General features: G+C 54.3%; 9 protein-coding genes across 9 annotated transcripts; 5 read left to right on the forward strand and 4 right to left on the reverse strand.

Moving 5' to 3' along the window:
* Positions 1 to 183: 183 nt before the first annotated feature.
* On the forward strand, positions 184 to 636 carry BDP55DRAFT_625830 (uncharacterized protein; the record flags this gene model as incomplete). The annotated part of the gene is made up of 1 exon (XM_060571542.1): positions 184 to 636. The coding sequence occupies one exon, from the start codon at positions 184 to 186 to the stop codon at positions 634 to 636; it is 453 nt and encodes a 150-aa protein (XP_060435984.1).
* A 1,274-nt stretch (positions 637 to 1,910) lies between these two features.
* Positions 1,911 to 3,075, reverse strand: BDP55DRAFT_122293 (uncharacterized protein). Its single transcript, XM_060565457.1, has one exon. It carries the CDS (start codon positions 2,693 to 2,695, stop codon positions 2,039 to 2,041), a length of 657 nt encoding a protein of 218 aa, XP_060435985.1. The 5' UTR covers positions 2,696 to 3,075; the 3' UTR covers positions 1,911 to 2,038.
* On the forward strand, positions 2,758 to 4,545 carry BDP55DRAFT_642167 (ornithine decarboxylase antizyme). The gene is made up of 3 exons (XM_060573440.1): positions 2,758 to 3,224; positions 3,458 to 4,029; positions 4,100 to 4,545. The coding sequence occupies exons 1-3, from the start codon at positions 3,120 to 3,122 to the stop codon at positions 4,305 to 4,307; spliced, it is 885 nt and encodes a 294-aa protein (XP_060435986.1). The 5' UTR covers positions 2,758 to 3,119; the 3' UTR covers positions 4,308 to 4,545.
* Positions 4,546 to 5,196: 651 nt separating this feature from the next.
* BDP55DRAFT_539504 (imidazoleglycerol phosphate synthase) lies at positions 5,197 to 6,934 on the reverse strand (the record flags this gene model as incomplete). The annotated part of the gene is made up of 2 exons (XM_060568037.1): positions 5,197 to 6,747; positions 6,812 to 6,934. 2 exons carry the CDS (start codon positions 6,932 to 6,934, stop codon positions 5,197 to 5,199), a joined length of 1,674 nt encoding a protein of 557 aa, XP_060435987.1.
* A 567-nt stretch (positions 6,935 to 7,501) lies between these two features.
* BDP55DRAFT_539691 (uncharacterized protein) lies at positions 7,502 to 8,724 on the forward strand (the record flags this gene model as incomplete). The annotated part of the gene is made up of 2 exons (XM_060568049.1): positions 7,502 to 7,645; positions 7,696 to 8,724. The coding sequence occupies 2 exons, from the start codon at positions 7,502 to 7,504 to the stop codon at positions 8,722 to 8,724; spliced, it is 1,173 nt and encodes a 390-aa protein (XP_060435988.1).
* A 1,911-nt stretch (positions 8,725 to 10,635) lies between these two features.
* BDP55DRAFT_539705 (vacuolar protein sorting-associated protein) lies at positions 10,636 to 12,249 on the forward strand (the record flags this gene model as incomplete). Its single annotated transcript, XM_060568051.1, has 2 exons — positions 10,636 to 11,967; positions 12,028 to 12,249. The coding sequence occupies 2 exons, from the start codon at positions 10,636 to 10,638 to the stop codon at positions 12,247 to 12,249; spliced, it is 1,554 nt and encodes a 517-aa protein (XP_060435989.1).
* A 2,608-nt stretch (positions 12,250 to 14,857) lies between these two features.
* Positions 14,858 to 15,338, forward strand: BDP55DRAFT_722801 (uncharacterized protein; the record flags this gene model as incomplete). The annotated part of the gene is made up of 4 exons (XM_060578650.1): positions 14,858 to 14,956; positions 15,060 to 15,119; positions 15,182 to 15,222; positions 15,293 to 15,338. 4 exons carry the CDS (start codon positions 14,858 to 14,860, stop codon positions 15,336 to 15,338), a joined length of 246 nt encoding a protein of 81 aa, XP_060435990.1.
* An 88-nt stretch (positions 15,339 to 15,426) lies between these two features.
* BDP55DRAFT_722802 (uncharacterized protein) lies at positions 15,427 to 17,128 on the reverse strand (the record flags this gene model as incomplete). Its single annotated transcript, XM_060578651.1, has 2 exons — positions 15,427 to 16,410; positions 16,469 to 17,128. The coding sequence occupies 2 exons, from the start codon at positions 17,126 to 17,128 to the stop codon at positions 15,427 to 15,429; spliced, it is 1,644 nt and encodes a 547-aa protein (XP_060435991.1).
* A 1,069-nt stretch (positions 17,129 to 18,197) lies between these two features.
* On the reverse strand, positions 18,198 to 22,303 carry BDP55DRAFT_540312 (MRC1-like domain-containing protein; the record flags this gene model as incomplete). Its single annotated transcript, XM_060568110.1, has 2 exons — positions 18,198 to 19,296; positions 19,347 to 22,303. The coding sequence occupies 2 exons, from the start codon at positions 22,301 to 22,303 to the stop codon at positions 18,198 to 18,200; spliced, it is 4,056 nt and encodes a 1,351-aa protein (XP_060435992.1).
* Positions 22,304 to 23,227: the final 924 nt, after the last annotated feature.

Below are 23,227 nucleotides of genomic sequence, written 5' to 3' on the forward strand. Positions count from 1 at the left end.
CCTACATGAGGGACCTCTCGGCGGTGGTGTAAGATCAAGTCACTCGGTCGAAGGAGGCTCGAGCTTCCCCACCTGGCTCTATCGCTAATGCAGCCCAAGGTTATCGATAAGGTAAGCAGGTGGAAGCGTGAGCCGATAAGACCAAGAGACGTCGGCTGGGTGGAGTCTTCCCAAGTGGTGAGAATGAGATTCCATTTGGCGCCGGCAGTGTGTGTGTCACTGGACTTTGGACTCCACCGCTGGGTGAGTGTGGATGATCACCTCATTCGCCCTCCATCAGATGTGACCCCCTCTTCCTCCAACGGTTGTGCGGCAGAGAGTTCGAGGGGTCCCACACCTTTGCTGCCATCGTTGGATACTGGTCACCCTACGGATGGAGAGGCTTCCAGAAAAAGCGAGAAACCAAGAGGTATGTTTCGAGTTACAGAGGTTGTTGTTGGCTTTGCGGGGATCGAAGCTGTAAAAGTCAGGTATCTTGCAGCAGCATCCAAGATGAATCTTTGCAATCGTTATCTGTGGACCAAAAACGCCTCGCAGCTTTCGCTCGGTTTCGGTGAGGGCGCGGTGGGGCTTTGGGTGAGAGTCAGATGGTCCGTCGGGTTGCTAGCTGCTTACCGGAGACCGGCGCCGATTTAGATGCAACATCTCTGGCCTTTTGGCTGCACCCAGAGTGTTGTAGTTGCTTGAATGTTAAGTAGGTAGGTAAGTAGGTAGACGCTTGGTTACTGTTCTTACGAAACGATTATCTCAAGTCCGACCGAATGCTCTGAGGAACCAAGAGAAGTTGATCATCGTTATTCATAACGCATTGTGTCCTTTCAATCTTCCGAGAAGGGGGAAGCTGCGATGGATGACTCGCAAATCACGAATGTGGGGGACAAAACGGTCAAGTGACCCGAACGGAAACACGGACCCCAGAAAGCCCAGCATGCTAGTTGCGGCGCTGCATGGCAATCTTTGGTAGGCATTGACAAGGCATCCTCCAATATTGTCCACGGCAATGTGTGAATATAAACCATCCACCGTAAGACCATGTGCTCCGGTGGCCTGCTCACCCGTCACGATTACGATGGCCGAGAAAACGCGGCCTCCGATCATGCCGGGGCTCCAGCTGGAGGGGGATCCACCCGGCCAAAGAGGCTGCGACAACTTACGCCATCATCATATGGAATGTTTTGACTATCCGCGGCGGACGTCTGGAATACATTACTTTGTAGAGACGGAGCTCAGCCAAAGTTTCGAGATTGGGGATGGATAGGCTGACCTACCGCAAACCCTAATTGTCCTGGTGATTGAGGACCCCTCCGTATCCCAGCGGTTATCTGTCACTCGTGTATGCGACGATCCACGGCCGTGTGCTTGAACTGCTTGCGTAACATTACCTCACTTTCGTAAGTTGTTGATCCAAAAAGAGGACCGGATATCAGGCCACCGCTGTTCCGTACACATGTCAAGGTTGATCGTCCTTGTGGAATCCCTTCATGAAAAAAGCACTGTGATACCGTTTCCGTCCAAGAGATAGTCAATACCCCAAGTTCTGGGTCGGGCTAGGGTGGCTGGGCAGCATGGGCTCGGTTTGGGGGGATTGTCCACGTGCATGTGAAGTGCAGCCCACGGCCTCATTCGATTGGCAGAGGCCGCAGGAGAAGCAGTCAAAGTGCCAAGCGCCGTGCCGGGCCCGGATTGGGAGCGTCCACCCGAGTTGGTTGATTGTTAGCGAGACTAATGAATGGTGACAGTCGATTCGGGGCAGCTCTGACTGGTCTGTAGATTGTCGAGACATGCTTAGATGCGTAGAGTTATTGGGGTCTAAAGACGGAGGGATGCAACTGCTTCAAGTCAGTCAATGAATCAATACCCAATGCGCAGATCGTGGGCCATGAACGGCCAGGGAAAGTAGCAGCAGCAGCAGCCAATGCAATGCAGCCCAAGAAACAACGAGCTTTGCTTCCCATACCGCCTCATACAGTGCAACATGGACGGATGGCGCATTGCAAAGGGCTCCAGCCGGTTTCGTAAGCCTAGACCAGTAGCCCCCCTATGGACCGTGGACCATGGACGCCCCCTGCCAACGGGAACAATGTACAAACTGGAACCCTCTGGAACTTGTGGAAGAGACAGCTGATGCCGATGATGATCGTGGCGAGCAAGCAAACAGATCATGGAGTACCAATGTGCTGTGACGAAAGTAAAGGGTCCCTGAGGATTGCGATTGAGTAAGATCTAAGCAATCCAAAGCCTGAATTGACGTGGACGGGATCAATGGCATTGACTGCATTGGATGGGGAGGAGAAGACATGGATGGTGGATGAAGGGATCCGAGGATAGAAGGGGGAAAGGTGGAGATGCCATGGCTGATTATGACTGTTCCTTCCCACCTTCCCTGGGTATCCGTATGTACCTTACACAGTAAGTTTCCCACTGGACCGGTGGGCTTGGCGCTTTTTTTTTGTTGCTTTTTTTGGTGGCTGTCACCCCTTGAGACTGCCATTGCGGCCCATTGGAAAGGAAAGTGCTGGGCTGGCACAGCACGGCTGGGTGGTGGTTGCTGCGTGCTGCACAGTGGTCCCCTTGTGCCTTGGGTTGCTTTCTCCGCCCACGCTAGACGTTTCCACCCTTTATTTTTTTTCCTTGCAGAAAGATATGGGCTTTCCGCTGGGTTTTTATTCACCACTCTGCCCGCTCTGAACGCCATCTTCCTCACTTCCCTCTTCCTATCTTCCCCATCGCAACGCTTCACCGCCGATATCCAGTTCACCTCACCCGCAACAACCGCCGTTCAAAAAAAAAAAAAAAGCCACCCAAGGGCAAAACATCAACGCAAATCCTCCATCCACGCTACTACATCAATTGATCGACACAAATCGAACAGCCTCATCCGCTGAACCAAGAAAACCCACACCACCTTTTCGAAAAGAACACTACCATCGTCGCTACTTGACTCTCGCCTCACTTTTCAACCACCAATCACCAATTCATCGACGAACCGGTTCCGATATCCCGAGAACCGACCTCCCAACCCAGTTCAACCACAACATCAGATCTTTAGCTACCAAACCCCCGAAAAGTAAACGCAATGGCGCCCATGAATCAGGTCAACAATTACAGTAGTAGTAATTATGGTGAGGCCGTTGTCCGTCAGGCCAATGTCCTCGCCAGCTGCTACATCGTCGACTCCGCCGCGACTCTTCGCGGTGTCCACTACTGCACTACCGGCGCCGCAGGTATGTCGCACTCTCCAATTCCGCAGTAGCACAGTCACATGCCTCTCTCTCCTTCCTGCCTCCCCCACGCGCGCCCATCTTCAGCCTCAAACTTGTAGATGAACTGTCGATCATTCTGGGTTGTCCCTGGTGTACTTCTCACCCCCTATCATCCCCGCACACCTGCATCACCCGTTCTCCGGAAACTTGGTAAACTACATGGATCATGGACTGACATATCTTTGAATCAACAGGGGCCGAGTGGTATTCCTGAGGTCCCCTCCTCAGGACTACCATCACCTCCTTCAAGTCCCCCCCTCGCGGCCATAACGGCATCCAACGAGCTCGCTCTGCTTCCCAAGGCCAGCAGCAGCAGCTCCAAGAGGCGCGATACCGTGCCCGGCAAGAGGATTAGCCGCAGAGGGGGGGCAGCACTTTCGATCAGGGAAGAATGTGAAAGGTTCTTTTGTGAGTCCATGAGGGCTGTGTTCCGCGGTGAGACGGACACTGGCTCGCGTGGCTCCGGCCTGCATCAAGGTGCTTATTACTACAACAATGGCAGCAGCAACGCCAACAACATGCTGCCCACTCCGCCGCCAGACGAGGACTTGGCCGTTCAACCACACGTCCCGTTCGGGGGACGCGGCGGGGACGGTGCGGTGGGCTTCACGGCTACCGCCGCACCCGCCCCGGCTACCGCGTGGTTGGAGGTTTGGGACTTTGCCGGCGGCGCGAGTTTCAGGGCCTTTGTGGCGGACGACGGGGCTGAAAAGTCCCTGTTCGCCCTATTTGACAGGAATGTCATTGGACGTGACCTGAAGCCTGCGTATGTTTCACACACCCCCTTTGTCTCAACCCTCATTCCTTGTTGAGACCCTGGCTAACATTCTTTATAGGCTTATGGCGCTGATGGAGTTGGTCGACGGACCGCTCAATTGCGAACACCTGGTCGTCTGTATTGACCGGACTATCGAGGAGGAGGATGCCAAGTCGCTGATGAAGAGCTTGCAGTGGATCGGCTTCGAGCTGACGACGCTGGATCACTGGGCGAGAGACGTGGACGTTACGAGCAACCAATGGCTGTTTATGAGCATGGAGATCTAGCATTACTTACCCCGGACAGCCTTTCATCGTCCGCGCTCTGTCGGGAAGGGGATTTCCCCTCTCTCACTCTTCAGTTCTTTGAGCTTGGCAGTTGGGGAGTTTTTGCTTTTTCAGGCTTCTTCATCTCTCGTCTTTTCTAGTGTTAGCACGGCACCGCGGGGTATCATTTCTGCTTTGAGCAAATGAATTTTGCTTGGGTTACGCACCTTATCAGTCTTCTTCTTCTTCTTCTTCTTCTTCAGCACGCAAACAGCTCGAGCTTGGAACAAAACAGCAGGATACGGAATTTGTGGTGGGAACAAGGAGGAACCGTCAAAAGCATTGAACGAAAAAGGGATTCCAGTCTCGTGTTTTGGGCATCTCTTTCACTCTCGCATCTGTATCTTTACGCTAAAAGCTGAAGGGCTGTTTCTCTTTTTGCCTTTACGGCTAGTATGGTTCATCGCAACTAGCCACAGGGTTTGTTTTTGGGGAGTTTCGACGCAATTGCTTTGTCGAGTTGGTGACAGTGTTCTCTTCTGTCTTCTGCTTTGGATCTTGAAATGTTGGGACTGTTTGATGTTTGGCAGGAATTGCACGCAAAACACAAGTACAACATAGTATGAAAATCATGACATGAGAAAGTTTCTTTAAATGTCTAGTCTATGGCGAATGTGAGCGTCAAGATTGTCGTCACCACAAAGTTCAACTCCAGGCTTTCCCGTAAAATAATCACAATCGGAAAGGGTTCCGAGACTTCCAAGCTGCTCTTTAGTCTCCTTTTCCAAAACGGCTCGTCATCCTTTCTTCCTCGTATTTTGTCCAACACGCACAGGGTGACTAGCAACGGTCGACTTTTTCTTCCTTTCCCCTACTTCAACTGCCGCCCACAAGACGATATGAACACTTTTCAAATGTTTTCCTCAAACTGCCTCACCTTGAGCCCTTTCTCCGCCAAGAAATCTTTGACCTGCTTGACGGTATACTCCCCGCGGTGGAACATGCCCGCGCCCAGCGCAGCATCCGTCGTCGTCTTGGCAAACACCTCTTCAAAGTGCGCCGGCTCGCCGGCACCGCTGGACGCGATGACGGGGATCTTGACGGCGGCCTTCACCTGGGAGATGAGCTCGAGATCGAATCCGCTGTTGGTGCCGTCCTTGTCGATGCAGTTGAGCAGAATCTCGCCGGCGCCCATGGCCTCGACGGCTTGGGATAGTTCGACAACGTCCATGTCGCGCGTCTCGCGGCCGCCCTTGATCGTGCAGGCGTACCAGCAGTATTCCTCGCCCTTGGGACCGGGGCCGGTGGACGTCTTGATGATGTTGTGGCGCGTGGCGTCCGTGTTGGGGACGTATACCCGCTTGGGATCGACGGAGACGACGACGGCTTGGTTACCGTACGCTTTTGAAATTTGCTCAATGGCCGTGTTGCCGAACAACTTGCGGCCCGCGCCGTAGTACTCTTCCGCCGCGAGGACGGCGTCGGAGCCGATGGAGACTTTGTCGGCGCCGGATTTGAAGTACATTGTCGCAATCTCGAGAGCCGAGACTTTGGTCCCGTCCGTGTCGACCGTGTCGCGGATGCCGCCGCCGATGGTGAGCGGGACGAAGACGGTCTCCGAGGTGCGGCGGAGGATCTCGAGCATGGGCACGTCGGCGAGGGGACAGTCGCGGAAGCTGGTGATGTTGAGAAAGGTGACTTCGTCGGCGCCCTGCTCGTAGTAGCGGCGGGCCATCTCGACTGGCTTGCCGAGGTTGCGGACGGCGCCGCCGTCGGACTTTTCGCGGACGTCGTATTGGTCGCCTTTTGTTACGACGAGGTCGCCTTGGTCGTTTGTGCGGACGTCGAGGCAGGCGATTACGCGGCGGGTGAGGCCGTCTTGGAAAGGTACGGCCTCGGCGGGTGAAGGCGTGGTGGTGCTGATGCTGCCGGCGGCGGTAGCGGCGGCTAGGTTTGCGGCGCCGGAGCCGTCGAGGAAGGCGCGGAGGCAGCGCAGGCCGGCGGCGCCGGACTTTTCGGGGTGGAACTGCGTCGCGAAGATGTTACCCCTGGCGAGGGCGCCGACGAAGGTCTCGTTGCCGTAGGTGCCCGTCGCGACGGTCCACCCTTGGGCCTCGAGCTCGCCGCGGACGTAGGGGTATTTGTAGGTGTGGACGTAGTAGTATTTAGACTCGGGCCGGAGGTCGTAGAGGCTCGCACCGCCCGTGTTTGCGCTGTTCCAGCCGATTTGCGGGACGGACTTTGTGGAGGCGTCGAAGCGGTCGAGACTACCCTTTACGACGCCGAGGCCGGGGACGTCGGGGTCCTCGAGGGAGCCTTCGAAGAGGGTCTGGATGCCGACGCAGATGCCCATGAAGGGCTTGCCTGAGGCGATGTGGGCGGAGATGGCGGGGAGGAAGCCAGCTTGGGAGAGTTGGGAGAGGCAGTGGCCGAAGTGGCCGACACCGGGGAGGATCAGTTTCTGGAAGGGAGAAGGTTAGCTACTTGGAGGCTTTCTCTACGGTATGTCGAGGCCAATTGCTTACTTCTGCTGAGGGAACATCTTCGGGTCTCCTAATCCATTCGACTTCGTAGCCGACCTTCTCGATGGCATTCACCAAGCTGCGAACATTGCCCGCGACGTAGTCCAGCAGGTGGACCTTTGGCATGATGGGCAGACTGGAGGATGAAGTGATATAAAGAGTTGGGTATATTGAAAGTCTATAGAGCAGGAAGTAGATCAAAGATTGAGAACGAATGAAATACGCCGTTATAAAGTATCGTCACTCGAGGAGTGATATGTCGGATTGTGAGTCAACAGAGCGGGATGTGTGCAAGTCCGATTGTGAGTCGAAGGCCGTCTTTGGGAAATTTACTTGCGATAGCGGGGCAGAGGGGTTGTGAGCAGGGAAAGTCCAGCAGTTGCCCCGCACCAGCGGCCGGTCCCTGTTCAATTGACCTTTGGCCTGTGCCAATTTGCCGTCGGATTGACTGGGGGTGGGTAAGCTTCTTTCCATTGGAATGGGAACTCTGTAATTATCTTCAACCTCGGAGCTTCAGCAAGTTTTCGACGTCGCGTACCCTTTCCGCGCGCGCGATGAACATTCAACTCAGTCTTCGCATTCCCTGACGTACTTGGTAAGTCGGCGACAACACCACAGAACTGCACAGAATCTCAAACCCAATGCACGATTCCCATCAGTCAAATGGAGTCCCCTGCCAGAAACCACAATGACATGGCGACCGACGCGCCGACGTCTTCAGTCGCACCGGTGAATGCTGCGACCGCGCCCGCCGACGAACCACCGCAAACCTCCAACAAAATTGACGCCGGCGATGACTCGGAGTGGGAGTACGAGTACTCGACCACCGAGACCGAGGTAAACCGTCGCATTGAAGCGAGCAGGAAGATACGTGCTAACCATCCCAGACATACTACCTGACTGTCGACCTTTCCATCCCACAGCTTCTTCGGCGCAAACGGAACATGCCAGTGTCAGGACGAGGCGGATATCACTACAAACACTGGGCAGGCCCGACGACGAGGAAACCAAACGAACCGAAACATCATCGCATCATGTCAGACGACGACCAGAATGACGACGAACCAGCAGACGAGCCCGAGGATGACGAAGAGATGGATCAGGGACAGGCCGATCCAAATACAGACAGCTACGACGCAGATCTTGAATCTGAACAAGCTGCCGAGATCCAGATCTTAGACCTGCATTCCGACAAGCCCATGTTCGCGTATAAGGGCAAGATATTTGAGGGACAATGGACGCGAAATCTCGGTACTGAAGTAATATTCGCCGAACACGAGCACGAGGACCCGATTCCGGCTCTGCGACATCTCCCCGGCGGCGTGGACATGCTCGCGGCCAGCTGGTCGAGGATCAACACGACAGAGAAGCGCCTAGAGCCAAGACACGAAGCGGCAGCGAAGGACGACCCCCTCAAAGACATCAGGAGGAAGCATGGAATTCATATACCCATCACAGCGGATAAGACGGGCGAGCGCAAGCGCCAAACAAGGTTCTTGGAGAATTTAATGGCTCTCAAGGTCAAGAGAGGCGAAAAGGACGAGGTCACGGTGTATGCCCATGCCGCGCCGAAGCCGACGGACATAGGTTCGAATAGCCGGAGGAAAAGACGGAAGCCACTGCCGGATGGACCAACGAAACGTGCAAGCCGGGGCGGCGGCGTCCGCGGGAGAGGTGGCTCTTCCGCATTGGGAACGGGTGGCTCTGAACGAAATGAGCGACAAGGCAGCAGCGTTGCAGAGGCTGCGGCTGCAGCTTCGCGGGATGGGGCGTTGTCAACGCCAACGCCGACGACATGGGCGAACCTACATGGACAAGGCGGAGGCGCGGACAAATGTTCGGGGCCGAAAGATGATGACGAGGCAAGCGACAACGACTATGAAGACGACGAGGAGGATGGCGGAAATATGGAGTAGGTCTTGTCAAGAAAGCATCCCTCAATTGGGATACGAGTCTCATCGGACCATACAAACTTTACGTTCGAAATGGTCTGTCTACCTCGCGATCCGAATCCGGCGTATACTATGGCTTGTTGGAGACGATGGATGAAGATGGCGCCCAGATAGGGCGAAGCCTCGGATGAGACGGTGAAACTATGTGACCGCCGTTGCGAGGCTCTACTGTGGTAGGGCCCCCTCCGGTGCCGGGCTCTCCTGGGCTGGCACATGGAATTGTGGGAGAGACATGCATGGAGGCATGATGCGGTCAGGCTGACGAGAGGTCCCGGGGAGACTCGACGGGAGCCAGAGTCTGGCCCCGGCAGCAGTGCCAGCACGGCTAAACCTAGAGCTGATGAACTATGATCGCCCAAAGGCGCCCTGCGACACCAGCACTGTTTGACGAACTATGGTAAAAGTGTCCGCCTTGTGGGAAGTACATGGGCTGAAAACCCGTTTGACGCTACCTACGGATAGGTACCAGTGCCGGTAGGTAGTCAGCGGGAAAATCGGAGATTAGTTGGGAATACTTCTAGAAAGAAAACTTATCTTACAACTGACGGGGAATATGGGCATACCTGCAAGAAAAGCCTCAGAATGGAGTGTCTCTTACTACTTACATAATAGCTCACGGGTTTCGGCAGATGGTTAGGTAGCCCTGTGTTTTGCAAAGTCATCCCGGCGTGTCACTCGAAAAGCCCACCCGCCCACTGCCAGCTCACATGGGGGAAGCAACTTTACTGAAGGATACACAGCAGTACGACTCGTGATGGACTACAGGGATGGGCTACATGCCGCAGACTGCAGTCACTCAGCGACTCAGCGACAGTCTTGGTACGGATAGAGAGGCGGTTGTACGGAGTACGGATACCTAAAGAGTTAAAGACAGCCTAGGTACGAATAAAGGCAGGGCGGTGGAGAGAGTCAGCAGCGTGCGGAACTGGAGCTTTACTCCTCGTGGGAATCTGCAGGGATCTGGTTGGTCCCGCAGATCGTTGAACCCTCCTGGTCTGCTGCCTGCATGATGTACCGGGAACCTTGGTGCCAATGTGCCACTCCTCTTCCTCTTTCTCTAGAGCATAGGCGCAGAGATACCTGCCTCATTGGGGTGGTTCTGCTAGACAATGCATGTACCTCCCCGTTCTAGTCAGGAAAGGTACCAACATCTAGAACTCTGTACTCTGTACGGACACAGATACAGATACGTAGAGAAGAAAGAAATCCAGATCCCTTGTTCGGGTGGCGGGCTGCATCAGAGACAAACCCAGCCAGTAGTGGAACATCCATCCGCACCCCCCTCCAACCCCCTCCCGTCTGTCGTCCTCCCACGTCCAGGTCCATGGCCGAATCTAGTACGTCCCTGATCATTGATGCCCTTGCTTCCCTGCTTCCTGCGGGTTGCTGCCGCTGTCGCTCTCGCCGCCCGTCGCCCGCGCATACCGCTGACCGCATACTGCTATGTTCCGTCCCAAACCCCAACCCAAAGCTTCCTTCTTACTGGTACTGCGTACTGCTCAACTCTTTTTTCCCTTCACAAACTTACTACTGACAAACTTTCCTTGTCCAACAACACAAAACACTTGACCAAGGGGCCTCAGCGTCCGACCGGCCATGCATATCCGCTCGCACCTCCCACCTTCGACCTCTCAATAGCAGACTACACCCTACTTGTACACTTGGTGATGCTGTGCGAGACCCCGCTGGCTTTCGCAAGACGTGCCGGCATCCCGAAGCCCCTCCGAACCATCACTCAGCCTCCATAACTGCCAATAGCATATTACCAATCGATCCCGGCGCCTACTCTACCGCAACTTTTTAGAGATTCTTTTGTTATTCACTTGAACCCAATTCCTATCCTGCGAGGCCTGGAGCCACCAACGAAGTTATCCGATGTATTATCTACGCCGCTTCACCATCTTCCTCGCCTTCTTGGCGTCGTTGTCGTTCGTTGCATGGTTCCTGCCTCGCTACCTCAACCCAAGTCCGCCAGACCCGGCCAAGCAGCGCGAGGATAAGAGATGGGTCAGCAGCAGCCCGTACTGGCTCGATCGTCAGGCCTGTCGTTGGCTGAGTCTATGCGGCGTTCATCACCTCTCATGGGACCCAGCTTCTCTCTTCCCGTACAAGAACGACTCCGACGCCGGCGACTTGCGGTTGGAGCTTAGGTCACTGGATGGACGCCATTCTGGATGGGAGACGGCTTCCAAAAAGCGCTCGCCGAGGGATGACAAGGACGAGAGGAGGAAGGTCTTGAAGGAGATTCCCGACTACGTTCTCAAGTATGCGCCGCTAGTCCACCTCTACTCGGGCGAGAATTTCTGGCCCGCCGACATTGCGGAACACATTCGGCACATGACGCCCTACTTGGAAAAGGAGGCTTTGAACCGTTCTCTGATTTTGTCGGATTTGCACATGCTCAACAAGGAGGACGGCATGGTCTACCTCACCAGCGATGACGATGTGGAGCAGAGGCCCGAATGGCTGCACAGCCATGTTGGCATTCCTGAGCCATGGAACGACGATGAGGATGACGGTGACAAGGACGAGACGCCCGACAGCCCAACTGGGGAATCTGAACACCCACGACATGACACTGAGGATACGACGTGGTTCGACGTATCTCGCGATCATCCCGTTCACCGCATCTCGGACCCTCGTCGCTACCCACAATTCCCAGAAGGCTCCGCCCGCGCCGCCGGTTTCCACCACCGCCGCCGAGACCCGGAGCAAAAGCCCATTCCCGATACGCCAACCCACAAGCCCGATCAGGAAGGCTACTCAAAGGCCCCGGCCATTCTCGTCCTCGTCGACAAGGGCTCCGGCATCGTGGACGCCTTCTGGTTCTTCTTTTACTCGTACAACCTGGGTCAGACGGTGCTGACTATTCGCTTCGGCAACCACGTCGGCGACTGGGAGCACTGCATGATGCGCTTCGAGAACGGCGTGCCTCGTGGCATCTTCTTCTCGGAACACGAGGGCGGCCAGGCTTACACGTACAACGCCGTCGAGAAGCGGGGTGAGCGTCCCGTCATCTACTCCGCCGTCGGGTCCCACGCAATGTACGCGCAGGCCGGCGAGCACCCGTACGTGCTGCCCTTCAAGATGCTCAAGGACGTGACCGATAAGGGCCCCCTCTGGGACCCATCCAAGAACGCCTACACGTACTGGTACGACTACGTTCAGGACCTCGACGAAGATCTCGACGACGACCTCGATGACGAGGTCGACGTGGCTAGCGGCCACCGGAAGGAGAATCCCACCAGCCTGTTCCCCACGGCCGAGAACCCCGACGCGCCGACGTCATGGTTCCATTACGCCGGCCCTTGGGGCGATAAGCTTTACAGCTTGGCCGATATGCGCCAGTGGCGCTTGTTCGCGCAGTACCACTACGTATCCGGGCCGTTGGGCCCAAAGTTCAAGCGGCTCGATCGCGAGAAGCTTTGTATCACTACCCGCTGTCGGATTCTGGATAGCTTAAAGCCAGGACAGACGTGGTATAGTTAGATGAGCTCTTCTTTTCCTACAAAGTAATAGTATAGATGAAGTAAAGAACAATCAAACCTCAAAGGAACATTTCATACTTACTTGGCTCCCTGCATGCCGCAAAACGTTGCACTCGTGAGGGATTTTGGTTCAATGTGAGCAATACACACGGGTTCCACGTTACATCTCCGTTCTGGCAATGCAACTACACTGATTCACAAATGAACCATAGTTGTAGACATCTCGGCCTCGTAAGCTAGTGTTCGTATTACGGGATCGCTAGAATCGCTAAGCCTAATGTAGCTTTGGTATCACTCCTTCGTCCTTGCCGGTAGTGTTGTACATTCTTTTTCAGCATTGTGAGGTGATGATGTAGTAATAAGCTTGACTGATAGTGGCATATGGTCAAAACAGCCAGAAAACAGGGTCAACTTAATCCGTCTCGATGCAACTACAACTTCAAGACTGTAAGAGAGTCGTTAACTAATATACCTTGATCTCTGCTGAACTTGCCCGACTCATCCGCTCCGTGTCAGAAATAGCATACATTCAGTATAGCCCAATGACACAGGCAGATTACCAGGACCTGTGGGTTCTACATGTAGAACATACCTATAGCATCTGCCACCTGATCCCTCATATATGCTCTTGAACCTAGCATCAAGACCTCAAGATAGTTGATTAGGAACCCTCGATCTGCAGGTTTCCCTCACTGTACACCCAGTCCCCCCTTCTTCCATGAACAGAGTTGTGGCACCCAAAAGGTCTCAAAGTGGTATGGGAAAGAGAGCTTGCATTGCTATCCAAGTCGGGGCGAGAAGCCTAGCCTGGCGATTTCCCCCCCTGGCCGGGGAGAGGAACGGCGCCCTCTTCATCTGCAATGCTCTGAGTTCTGACATGTATCGAGCTATTCGACACGTTCGTTCTTGTCTAGCGAAGACTTGAAGTGAGAAAGCCCTGCGCCTCCGCCACGGCTCCATCGTCGCCAGGTCGGAGGCTTTGATACGCTACATGAAAACCTGGAGATTAATCAGTTGCTTTTCGTGGTCCGTGGACGAGATCATAATCAATGGTAAATAGTAGCTGTTGATGTAAGAGACGACAGGTGTCAGAAGGCTTTGCCATCTAGAGCTCTGAGGTGACGAGTGCCTCGTGAACGAAAGTGACCATTTGGAGACGCTGCTCATCGACAAACCCACATCATCCAGTGACCAATAAATTCTCCAAGTCTAATTTTAATCATTATTTAACAATATACGTCAAATATTTATGCAGTTGATGTGCTCGTCGGTTGAGATACGATAGGACTTAACGGAATGCTCTGAGACCCTCTCCATGTCATGAAATACGTTGTACGCTATTCAAAGGAGGGACTTCCAAGGTCCCATAGCATCAAGAAATTAAAAATACGATGATTAGACATCTCTCCAATTGCCCAGTAGATTGGCCAGAGATAGGGATAAATAATGAGTTGCCTGTGACATTGTGTAGGACCACCAAATTCAACCTCGCAACCTTTGCAGGACTCAATTACGCGTGATTATTTCTACCACTAGGTCATATTCACTTCAGGCGCTGTTTATGCCTTCTAATTGAGAATTCCCATTCTATGAATTCTGGGGTCATATGGTCGTGATGTATTCGTGAATGTTTATTCCACGTTGCACGTGACCCCTTCCAGCTCGTATCAAGCACTGGAGAAAACTCGTCAACCCCTCGTTCTACGACTCAGCCTCATAGCCAGGAAGAGACCTTGGGTTCCAGATAGCTTCAATAGGCTTAAGTAATGCGATCATGATGTGAAGAACTCGAGTTTGCTCTGAAGACTCCTGAGGTCTTCACTTTGCTACCTTCGGTCACAAAGAGGAATCTCAACATCATCGAGATGGAGTCAATTCAGAGTTTCTGTATACTCAATATTATTGGGTTGGTTCACAAGCTCAATTTGATCCTATATTCAGCAGTCGTCTCGAGCTCGGCAGACCGCATCCAGACGCGGCTTCCCTCTATGTCTAACCTCGAGGAATTGACGAAGCGTTTGCTAAGCAACTATGGACAAATATGGGCATTGAAACACTGATATGATGTAAAATCTTCAAGTTTCGGCTTGCAATTTGCATGTTGAAGTCATGTTCGGTGCCAAGACATGTAATCTGCCATGGATCGAAATGAAGCCTTCTCGGGCTCTTATAAGTGGCGAAACGCCGACTTCGACTAGACAATCGTGAAGTAGTATATTAAACTTCCTTAGAGCCCAAATCCCATCCTCTCTGTCTGGAGCTAATCTTCTCAGCCAAGGAAAAGTAATCCAGTAGCTTCCAGGTTGAGTGAAGCTGGAAGTCAGGGGCGAGGACTCACTTACACTGTTCCGTCGATCGATTAAGCACTCCCTACCTTTCAATCACAGGCATGTGCAATGACCAACTCGTTAAAATCTCGTAGCTTAAGCCGTCTGTAGTTAGACTGTGGGGGCTTGATTCATTTATGACAGCATCAATCTATATGGACTTTGCTCACTTGCCTGATCCCACAGCATACTTAAACTCTCCTTCCCCGCGATGAGACAGAGCCGTACAGGTAAGCCTCTGAACCATCACCGAACAGCTTATATTCAATTTTCAACGTCAACATGAAGCTTTCCGTTTTTGCCGGCATCGCTCTCTTCAGCAGTTCAGCTTTCGGTTGGATGAGATGGGAATGTAGACAGACTCCGAACTCGGGCTGGGGCGTAAGTTACTCCCCCATCCTCCTTTTTCTCATGCCCCTTACGATTTACAACTTTTGGGCACAGCTATCATGATCTTGCAAAGACTCACTCATAAATTCCGTAGCCTACGAACTGCTCTCCGGATGACCAGCGTCAGTGCACTACCTCAGCGTGTAACAGCAACGTAAGCACTTCTCTACAACCTCTACGCGTAGTTGCGAGCAGATGCTAAATGATTGGAAACAGTGCCAGCGTGGTGCTCCTTGGAGCAACGCCCGCGGATATGTGTAAGTCTCACAGCAGGCTCAACTCTTGCCCTGCTGTGTGTACATGCTGACGATACTTGTTTTACTGCAGAAACGTAGACCTTAGAGATGCTTGCGACTGCTACTGCTGGAATTGAGGGAGGTGTATATAGCTACAGCCGGCGCACTGCATTCATCTCCGGATGTCCAGCTTATCAACACTATGAGAGAGATCCATTCCCGGTATCAAAGTTGCTTGACAGCGACGATATCAAGATCCCGATGCCTAACTTGGACCTCCAAAGCAATATCTTCTCCCGGTGAAAGTGTACGCGACAACCTCAGCTGCCCGTCAACAAACACATTCCACATTCCAGGCCCCAAAGTCCTAAGAGCAGGCTTGATCGTCTTGGTTGAGCCGTCCCACGACCGCACAGTAAGCACCAACATCTTCTCCTCCTCGCTCCAAACCCCACGCAAGAAGTCAACACCATCAGCCAACGTAACCCCATCAACAAACGGCCGCGCCGAGACATCCTCCGCAGTCCAAGGTCGCTCCCAGATTATCTTCTGACCGTCCTCGACATTCAACCTCGCGTACCCGATCGCCGCATTGCCGGAAAAGGGGTCCATGTGCGTCCACCTCATCTCCTCGTCAAACGGCTCGTCATTACGGGGATAATATAGCCCACCGCGCTCCCACTTAGGCCCTAGCTTCCTATCCGCGTAGTCGAACAACGCCGTCAACTCGGCCTCCTTACCCAGCTCCGAGAGCCACTGGACAGTATACCCAAACATGGGCTTGGTGTACGGAAAGCCCCCCTTCTTGCCCGCCTCAGCTTCCTTTGCATTCCTCACTGCCCGTTGGAACGTTTCTTGCGAGTCCGGAGCCGCGTCGTCCTCCTTGACCAGCTTACGGAACTCGTTGCCAACAGCAGGCGGGTTCAAACGAATCTCGCCTCCGGTGTTGGTGACGTACCCGAGAGCCTGATCGTCGTAGTGAGATCTCACGAGCGTGCCGTTCCACGAGTTCATGAAAGCCGAGCCCCATGCCGTCCAGGCGGGATCTTTGGGTCGGACGGTGAAGTCCTGCCTGACCATCCACGCGTCCGGCAGCAGGCCGTTGGAGCCGACGAGCCCTTTCTTTTCCCACGCAGCTTTGTACTTTTCGAGCACGTCATCCACGACCAAAGTACCCAGGCGAGCGTCCCGAAGACGTATTCCGATCAGCTTGCATGCTTGTCAGTCCACACCTCTAAGTCATCAACAGATTCATGCCGGCACTCACAGGAAACTGGTTGCAAACCACAAACACCATATTCGGCTCACAACAGACCCCGATCCACCCGTTCCCCTCCATCTCCTTGAGTATAGCATCCTGCAAGCTCCCGGCATCATACGAGAACTTCTCCGGACCCATCCCAAAAAACAGCGGATTCCACAAAAACTCCAACGACCCAGGCCTCTCAAACTCATCATCATCAAACAACATCCCATACAACGAGACCATCATCAGCAAATGCCCGCTATACATGATATTCTCCCTTACAACAGGATCAGCCCACGGTTTCCTAAGCTCTTTGAGATCCGGATCCGTCGCTATCCCGGCCATGCTCGTGTTAAACCAGTACGCCCACACGGCGCGCAGGAGCATCTTGTGGATCGTCTGGCGTATGAGCTTCTTGTAGACGCTGCGGAGGGCCGGTTGGCGGTGGTAATGCGCGACACTGGCGGCGTAGGCCATGGTCGCGAGCTGGTAGCGGTAGGCGTCGAGGAATTCCTGGAGGGGCTCTTGCGAGCCCATTAGGTTCCAGTCGTTGTCTGGCTGGGAGACGAGGTTGTGGAAGTGGCGGAGGTGGCCGGCTTGTTCTCGTGTTAGTTTGGGGTGTTTGGATAGGTCTGGTGCTTGTGAATGCGGCAGATGCTGCTGCTGCTTTTCGGTCGACATTGTGATGGTGGTGGTTGAAGACATGGTTACGATTCGGTTCGGTTGCCGTGAGGCGCTCGTTAGAACGGCGGGAAACAGTTATTGAGTCTACAAAGGCGCGAAACCGCTACATTGACCAATTCCTCGCTTCTGCAACAAAGCGGTAGACATCATAGATAAGTCCAAAGGATTCACGGGGTTCGGGTTTGACACGGGCCTACCCGCCCATGATCGGCCGTAAGAAGTCGGACTACACCGAGCCCGACAAATGTCAGACGAGGAGCAGCTGACGAGGACCTAGAAGGAAGGACTGCCAACAAAGACCCCATTCCCGGCACTACTCGGCAAGGGCATTGCGTTGCCCGAGCGCCCGGGAGACTCGATGTCTTTCTTCCTGTTGGAGGATGGAGTTTCCGCAGGCGCGAACTTTAGTTCTGTAGTCGAGCGGGGATATGTCTCCTGTCAGCATCCTTCTCGCTACTCCCCTCGTTGGCTGGTTTTCGATTTACTTGAAGGATTTCCGTTGCCTAAAGAGGGTAATCGTAGTAAATTTGACCGATTGAAGACCGCTATGGATTTTGAGTTGTCATTTACGGGATTTCCTCTACAATGTACAATAAACGTGATTTTACTCTTCGCGAGGAAGCTCATGTGTGAGGTATGAATCACCAACTATCGGAAACCTTTCCCGGACGGCTGGTAAATCTAATTGAGCAAAAAAAAAAAAAAAAGGCCTGAATTTTTATCTACAGGTCGAAGAGTGCTTGGGGATCGAAAGCAAAGTAAGAGGGCCATCTTCGATGCCTCATGATGCCGCCCTAGCAAACGCAATATTCTCAATCAAGGAGTTTCTGGAACCTCAAATGATAGTCATCAATGATCAAAAGAGCTATTTGGAAAACGTTGAAATGATGCAACTCCTAAAGTGTCCCTATCGGCAAAGCATCAAACACCTAAACCCTCATCCCATACCCAAACTCCAGACGCAGACCTAAACTCCGTCCATGCCTTTTTACCCGGTCCGTCATTTATCTTCGGTATCCATAATTCCAAACTCCTAGCAATAGCATCGCCATCAGACACATCTCCCTCACTCAAACTTGCCCGAACCAAACAGCCCATTGACAGCCTGGTGTCTCCTTTCAGCACCCTTCCACTTCCTCGCCTCCCTCCTCTTCTCATTCTCTTGGATCGCCGCGCGGCGCTCATTCTCTCTCGCCAAAGCACTAACACCAGACTTCTTACTTGCGTTCTTCTTAATCTTGCCATCGTCGCCGAAACCACCGCCACCACCGCCACGAGCAGAGAAACCCGCGGCCCCGCCATTGCCAGCTCCGCTGCCGCCAATACCACCGCTGATACTGCCTCCGCCGCTGCCCTGCGAACTCAACACGGACGAGTTCGTCGTCGCGCGCCGGAGCAGCGCGGGGACTCTGAAGCTGCTGCCGCCGCTAGAAGCCGAGGCAGCGGCGTTGGGCATAGCAAAGGCGAGCTTAGTGGATGTCGTCGACATGGTGGAGGATGACTGGCGCTTCATCGTGAGGCGGTCGACGACCACCTGGCGCGAGTTTGTGCGACGGGGGTTCTTACCGGGGGAGTGGTTCTCCTTGTCACCCCCGCGCGAGGGTTGTGCCTCCTCGTCATCCGCCTCGCTGTCCGACTGCGGATCGGTAGCAGGAATCACCTCGTTAAGGTCCTCGAGCAGACTGGAGACGGACTCGCGAATCTCGCCCAGATTAGAGGGCCTCTTGCCGTCCTTTGTCCTGCGAGCGTTGGTGGTGGAGGGCACGTTCGCGGCGTTGGAGGCGAGAGGTGCACGTTGCGCCCCAGGTTGGCTGTCAGGCACAGTAGTCTGCTGCTGCTGCTCCTGGGACTGAGAGTCCTCAGTTTCCGCCGGTTCGGGCGCGAAATCGAGGAAGTCCATCTCCTCGTCGCTGCCGCGGTCCTCGATGGTGCGAAGGAAGGCCTGGTTGCCTGGTTTCTCGGCAATCTTTTTGATGCGTTCGTCGGCGAAGAGGGCCTGCTGCATCTTCTGGAACTGGCGACGCTTCAAACGCCGACGGGCCTCACCGCCGTCATCTGAGTCGGAGAGGTCATAGTCGGCGCCGCGCTTACGACGGAGCATGCCAGTCGTAATGTCGTGGAAGAGCTTGTCTACCATCTTCTCGTCGCTCTGACGCTCATTATCACTGGAGCAATGTTAGCCGAGAAAATTACAAATTAGACAGAAATTACTTACGCGTGAAGAGCAGCAAGTTTGCGCTCGTCATCGGCAGTCATGCCGTTCTCGTCGTCAATCATCTCCTTCACGGAGGCAGCATCACTGTCGTCGTCGCTGTCCTCGCCATCCGCACCTCCAAGTCCAGCGTATTCGTCCTCGGACTCGTCGGCCTGGTCCTCCACCATTTCCTTGGCCTTGCTCTTCTTGCGGTTGTACTCCTCCGCCTTCTTGAGCTGTTTCTGCTTCTTGACGGCCTCCTTCATGACGTTGAAAGCTGTCGTCTTGAAGCCGAACTCGTCGACCTCGGGACTGGCCCTGGACTCCGCGACGTCTTCGTCATCCATGACAGCAGCTGCGATATCGATCTTGCGGCGCAGTTTGCCCCTGCGAACAAGAGGCGACTCCTGTACTGAGTCAACCTCGGCATCGTTGTCGAGGACCATGGTGTCTACGGTCGAAGGAGGCGGCTCGACGAAGCGCTGTTTCAACGGCGTGTAGTCTTGTGGGCCAGCGTCCTGAGTGGCATCCATAGAAACCTGCGTAAACGGCTCGTCGTCACGCAGGAGGCTGTCAAACCCATGCGCCTGGGATTGAGTGAAGTGAAGGTGTACGCCTTCTGCTGAATCCGGCTGCGTCTCGGCTCTCTGGGTGTCGCCGCCCTGGCTATCGAGGATCATGCTGTCGTGTTGTTGGGTGAGGCCCATCAAGTTAGAGTCGGGAAGGCTGTCGAAATCCGGCATAGGTGACTGAGATGGGATCGTGCCGAGAGCTGCCTGGCTATCATCCATTGTACCAGCAAAGATCTGGGTAAGACCTAGCCCAGCGGCTCCTGTAACAGGCAGTCCAGGAATAAATGTCTTCTTCGCAGAGCGCAGTACCGAGGTGGGGACGGCGGGTGACTTGGTGTTGGGTGCAACGGGAGATTGTTGAGTTGCAGTCCTGGGCCTAGGCGTCGCCTCGATTCTGTCCTCGTCTTCATCGTCCGAGATGACCTGGCTCTTCTTTGTTCGACGGATGTTGCGCGTAGGAAGACCCAAGTCGTCTTCAGACACGGGGTCATTCTCGACTTCTGAAGCATCAGCCTCGGCTTCAGGGTGCTCTGAGCCGCTATCGTCAGCTTCGTTGTCGAACAGCGCAACACCTTCCATCTCCGCCTCGGAGCCATCTTCATCCACATCGGCATCCTCGTCTTCAGAGCCAGACAACTCAAGCTCAACCTCAACGCCTCCCTCCGCCTCCTCTTCGGAACCGCCGTACGACTCGTCGTCGCTGTCGTCCCAGACATCGAGCTCGCCATTCTTCCTCTTCTCTTTCTTCTCCTTCTTGGCAGCTGCTCTCTCGCGCTCCATGATCTCCTCGGCTTCCCTTCTGGCGCGGGAGACGATGTCCTCAACCTCTTGCATCTCGCGCTCACGCTCCTCGGCGGTCTGCACGACGATGCCCTTTGACTTTAAGTACTCGACTCGCTTTTCGCGCTCCATCTTGGCCTGCTGGCGGGCGCGCTGCTGCAAAGTCATCCGCAATTGAGCCGTGGTGATTGTTGCCTTTTCGTATTTTCTCTTTCTCTCTTTGGTTGGCGATCCCACCCGAGCGAGGCGGCGCAGATTGAGTAGAGATCGAGATCCATCTGCCTTGCTTCCAGGGGCCCTGTTGAAAATGGCATCGAATTTGCTGTTTTTGGCGATGGCCAGATCATCATCGTCGTCAAGGTCGATGACTGCATGGTTTACTGAGACTGAGGGCAGCTTGATGCGGACTTGACGTCGAGGTTTAACGTCTTTGACAACCGTCTCTTCGGGAGACGCAACGGCCTTGGCCTTGCCTTTGTCAACTCTTCTCGATGCCTCGAACACGTCATCGAGGGAAGGTATGCCGCCATCACCATCGGAGTCAACAGTACGCTGCGCGACGGTGGTGGGCTCTTGAACCTTTGCAGGAGAGGCAGCCTTGGCGACAGGCGGGGAGCTAGGCGGTGTCTCGGGGTCCTTCATCTCAGCGTCGGTCTGGTGCGCCGAGACAGGCGTGGTAGGGCGACTGGAGCTCGACAGCTTGGGATCAGGCTTGGGTTGAGCTCCGAAGTTGAACCTCTGGAGGAAATCCGCCTTTGTGAATTTCTTTCTCGTCTTGGCCTCGTGGGCAAGCTGCATGTTACGGGCCATGCGCTGGGTCTCGCGAGCCATCTCTTCGACGGCTTTCTTCCCGGCCTTCCTCGTGGGCCTTACGGCCTGGCTGAGCTTCCGGCCGCCCTCGTCGTCTGTAATATCGGAGACGTTGCCAGCGTCATCATCGTCGTCGAAGAGGTCGACGTTGCTGGTGGGCTGGCGCTCCATTCGCTCGGCACGCTTCTTCTCCTCCTCTGCTTCGCGTGTGAGTCTCTCTTGTTTCTTGCGCTCGACGAGTGCCTGGAACCTGGCATTCTTTGTAATCGAGGGGAGTGAGTCCGAGTCGGAAGCGTCATCGGCTGTTATTGTTGCAGGCTTGATGGGTGACTGGCGATCCGGAGACACGAATAGTCCAGGACTCGACCGTGCCGCTGGGCTCTGTGGGGGTGGCGGCGTGGTTTGTCTGTCCTGCTTCCTCTGCAGTCGCCGTGGTGCTACCGGAATGTCATCTTCTTCCGCGTCTCCCATAATCGCGTCCTCGTCCTCTTCGTCTGCATCTTCGTCATTGTTGGACGCCAGTCGTCTCTGAATTCGGTCTAGGAAGCTCTCGGGCTTGTCTTCTGCGTCTGAAGGCTCGGCACCACCCTTGAGCTGGGCAGCGAGCCGTCCTCTGGGGCGGAAGACGACTTCTTCTTCCGAGTCGCTTGCCTGGGTGGCTTGTGGTGGTGACTTGCTCTTCTTGCGGGTTTGTTCGGGTTCGTCGTCTTCTGAACTGGTGTCAATGGCAGCCAAACGGGCTTCCATGCGTGCCTTCATCGTCTCAGGTTCCAGACTCGCGCTGGGAGAGCGCGATGCGGCCTTCTCAGAAGCCATGGTGAATTGTGGTTGTGATTATAGAAAGGCACAAAGCGGGTATCAAAACATGAAAAGATCAAAGTGAAGCTGCTCGAGTTACGGTGTACTTGCAGGTACCGATATTGCGTGAAGAGTGTTATGGTAGAGTTGGGTGGTAGATGGTGGGTAGTGGTGGTATTAGTGGAGTGAAAGTCAATTAAGAGCTCTTTGACGCGTCTGGCCGACGCGACGTGTTGGTGTGCGCTATGGGACGAGACGGGGAGCTTATCGCGAAACGCGGCGCCACTAAACACGCCGATAAGGACCGCTACAGTGACACGGGACCCACCCGGAGTTCACACCGAACGGAGCTTTTATCGATAAGTACCGCTGTAGATGGCTTCGGTGACCTCACCTACAACTGAAGACTGAGGTGATGAGCACCAATTTACTGCAGATCAATAAAAGAGATTGGAGCGTAAGATGACAGTAAGGTATGTTTTGTGAATCACGGCCTTCTGATGTGGTGTCCATCTCGGAGTCACGGATACACGTGAACCCTTCCATCTGAATCCACGAGAAGGGTATATATCCCCCCTCAACTCCATTCCTGTTATCAGCACAGCAGGCGCCCTCTAGGTCGGGTGTCAGGTCAAACTGGACTGGGTGGCGGAGTAGTCTAAAGTTAATAATTGCATTACGCCCACAGCCTACTCGACGACAGGCTCCAAGTTCGAGTTCGATTCCCAGCATGAGCACCAAGAGATGCAGCCCCCAATTCAGAACCCAGGGGGGGGGGGGGGGGGGGTTGGACTGTTTTTTTGTCTTCCTTTAGTATTCAAATATCACCGCTGACGGACTCAAACGCTCATGCTTCATCCTGTTTGTATGGTTTGAGCTATAATCCGAAAGCCATCCAGAATAATCATCAATTAAAGGGAAAGTGCCCGGGGTGTTCGAGTG

Source organism: Colletotrichum godetiae (assembly GCF_030913485.1).
Source record: "Colletotrichum godetiae strain CBS 193.32 chromosome Unknown BDP55scaffold_2, whole genome shotgun sequence".
NCBI classification, from domain to species: Eukaryota; Fungi; Ascomycota; class Sordariomycetes; order Glomerellales; family Glomerellaceae; genus Colletotrichum; species Colletotrichum godetiae.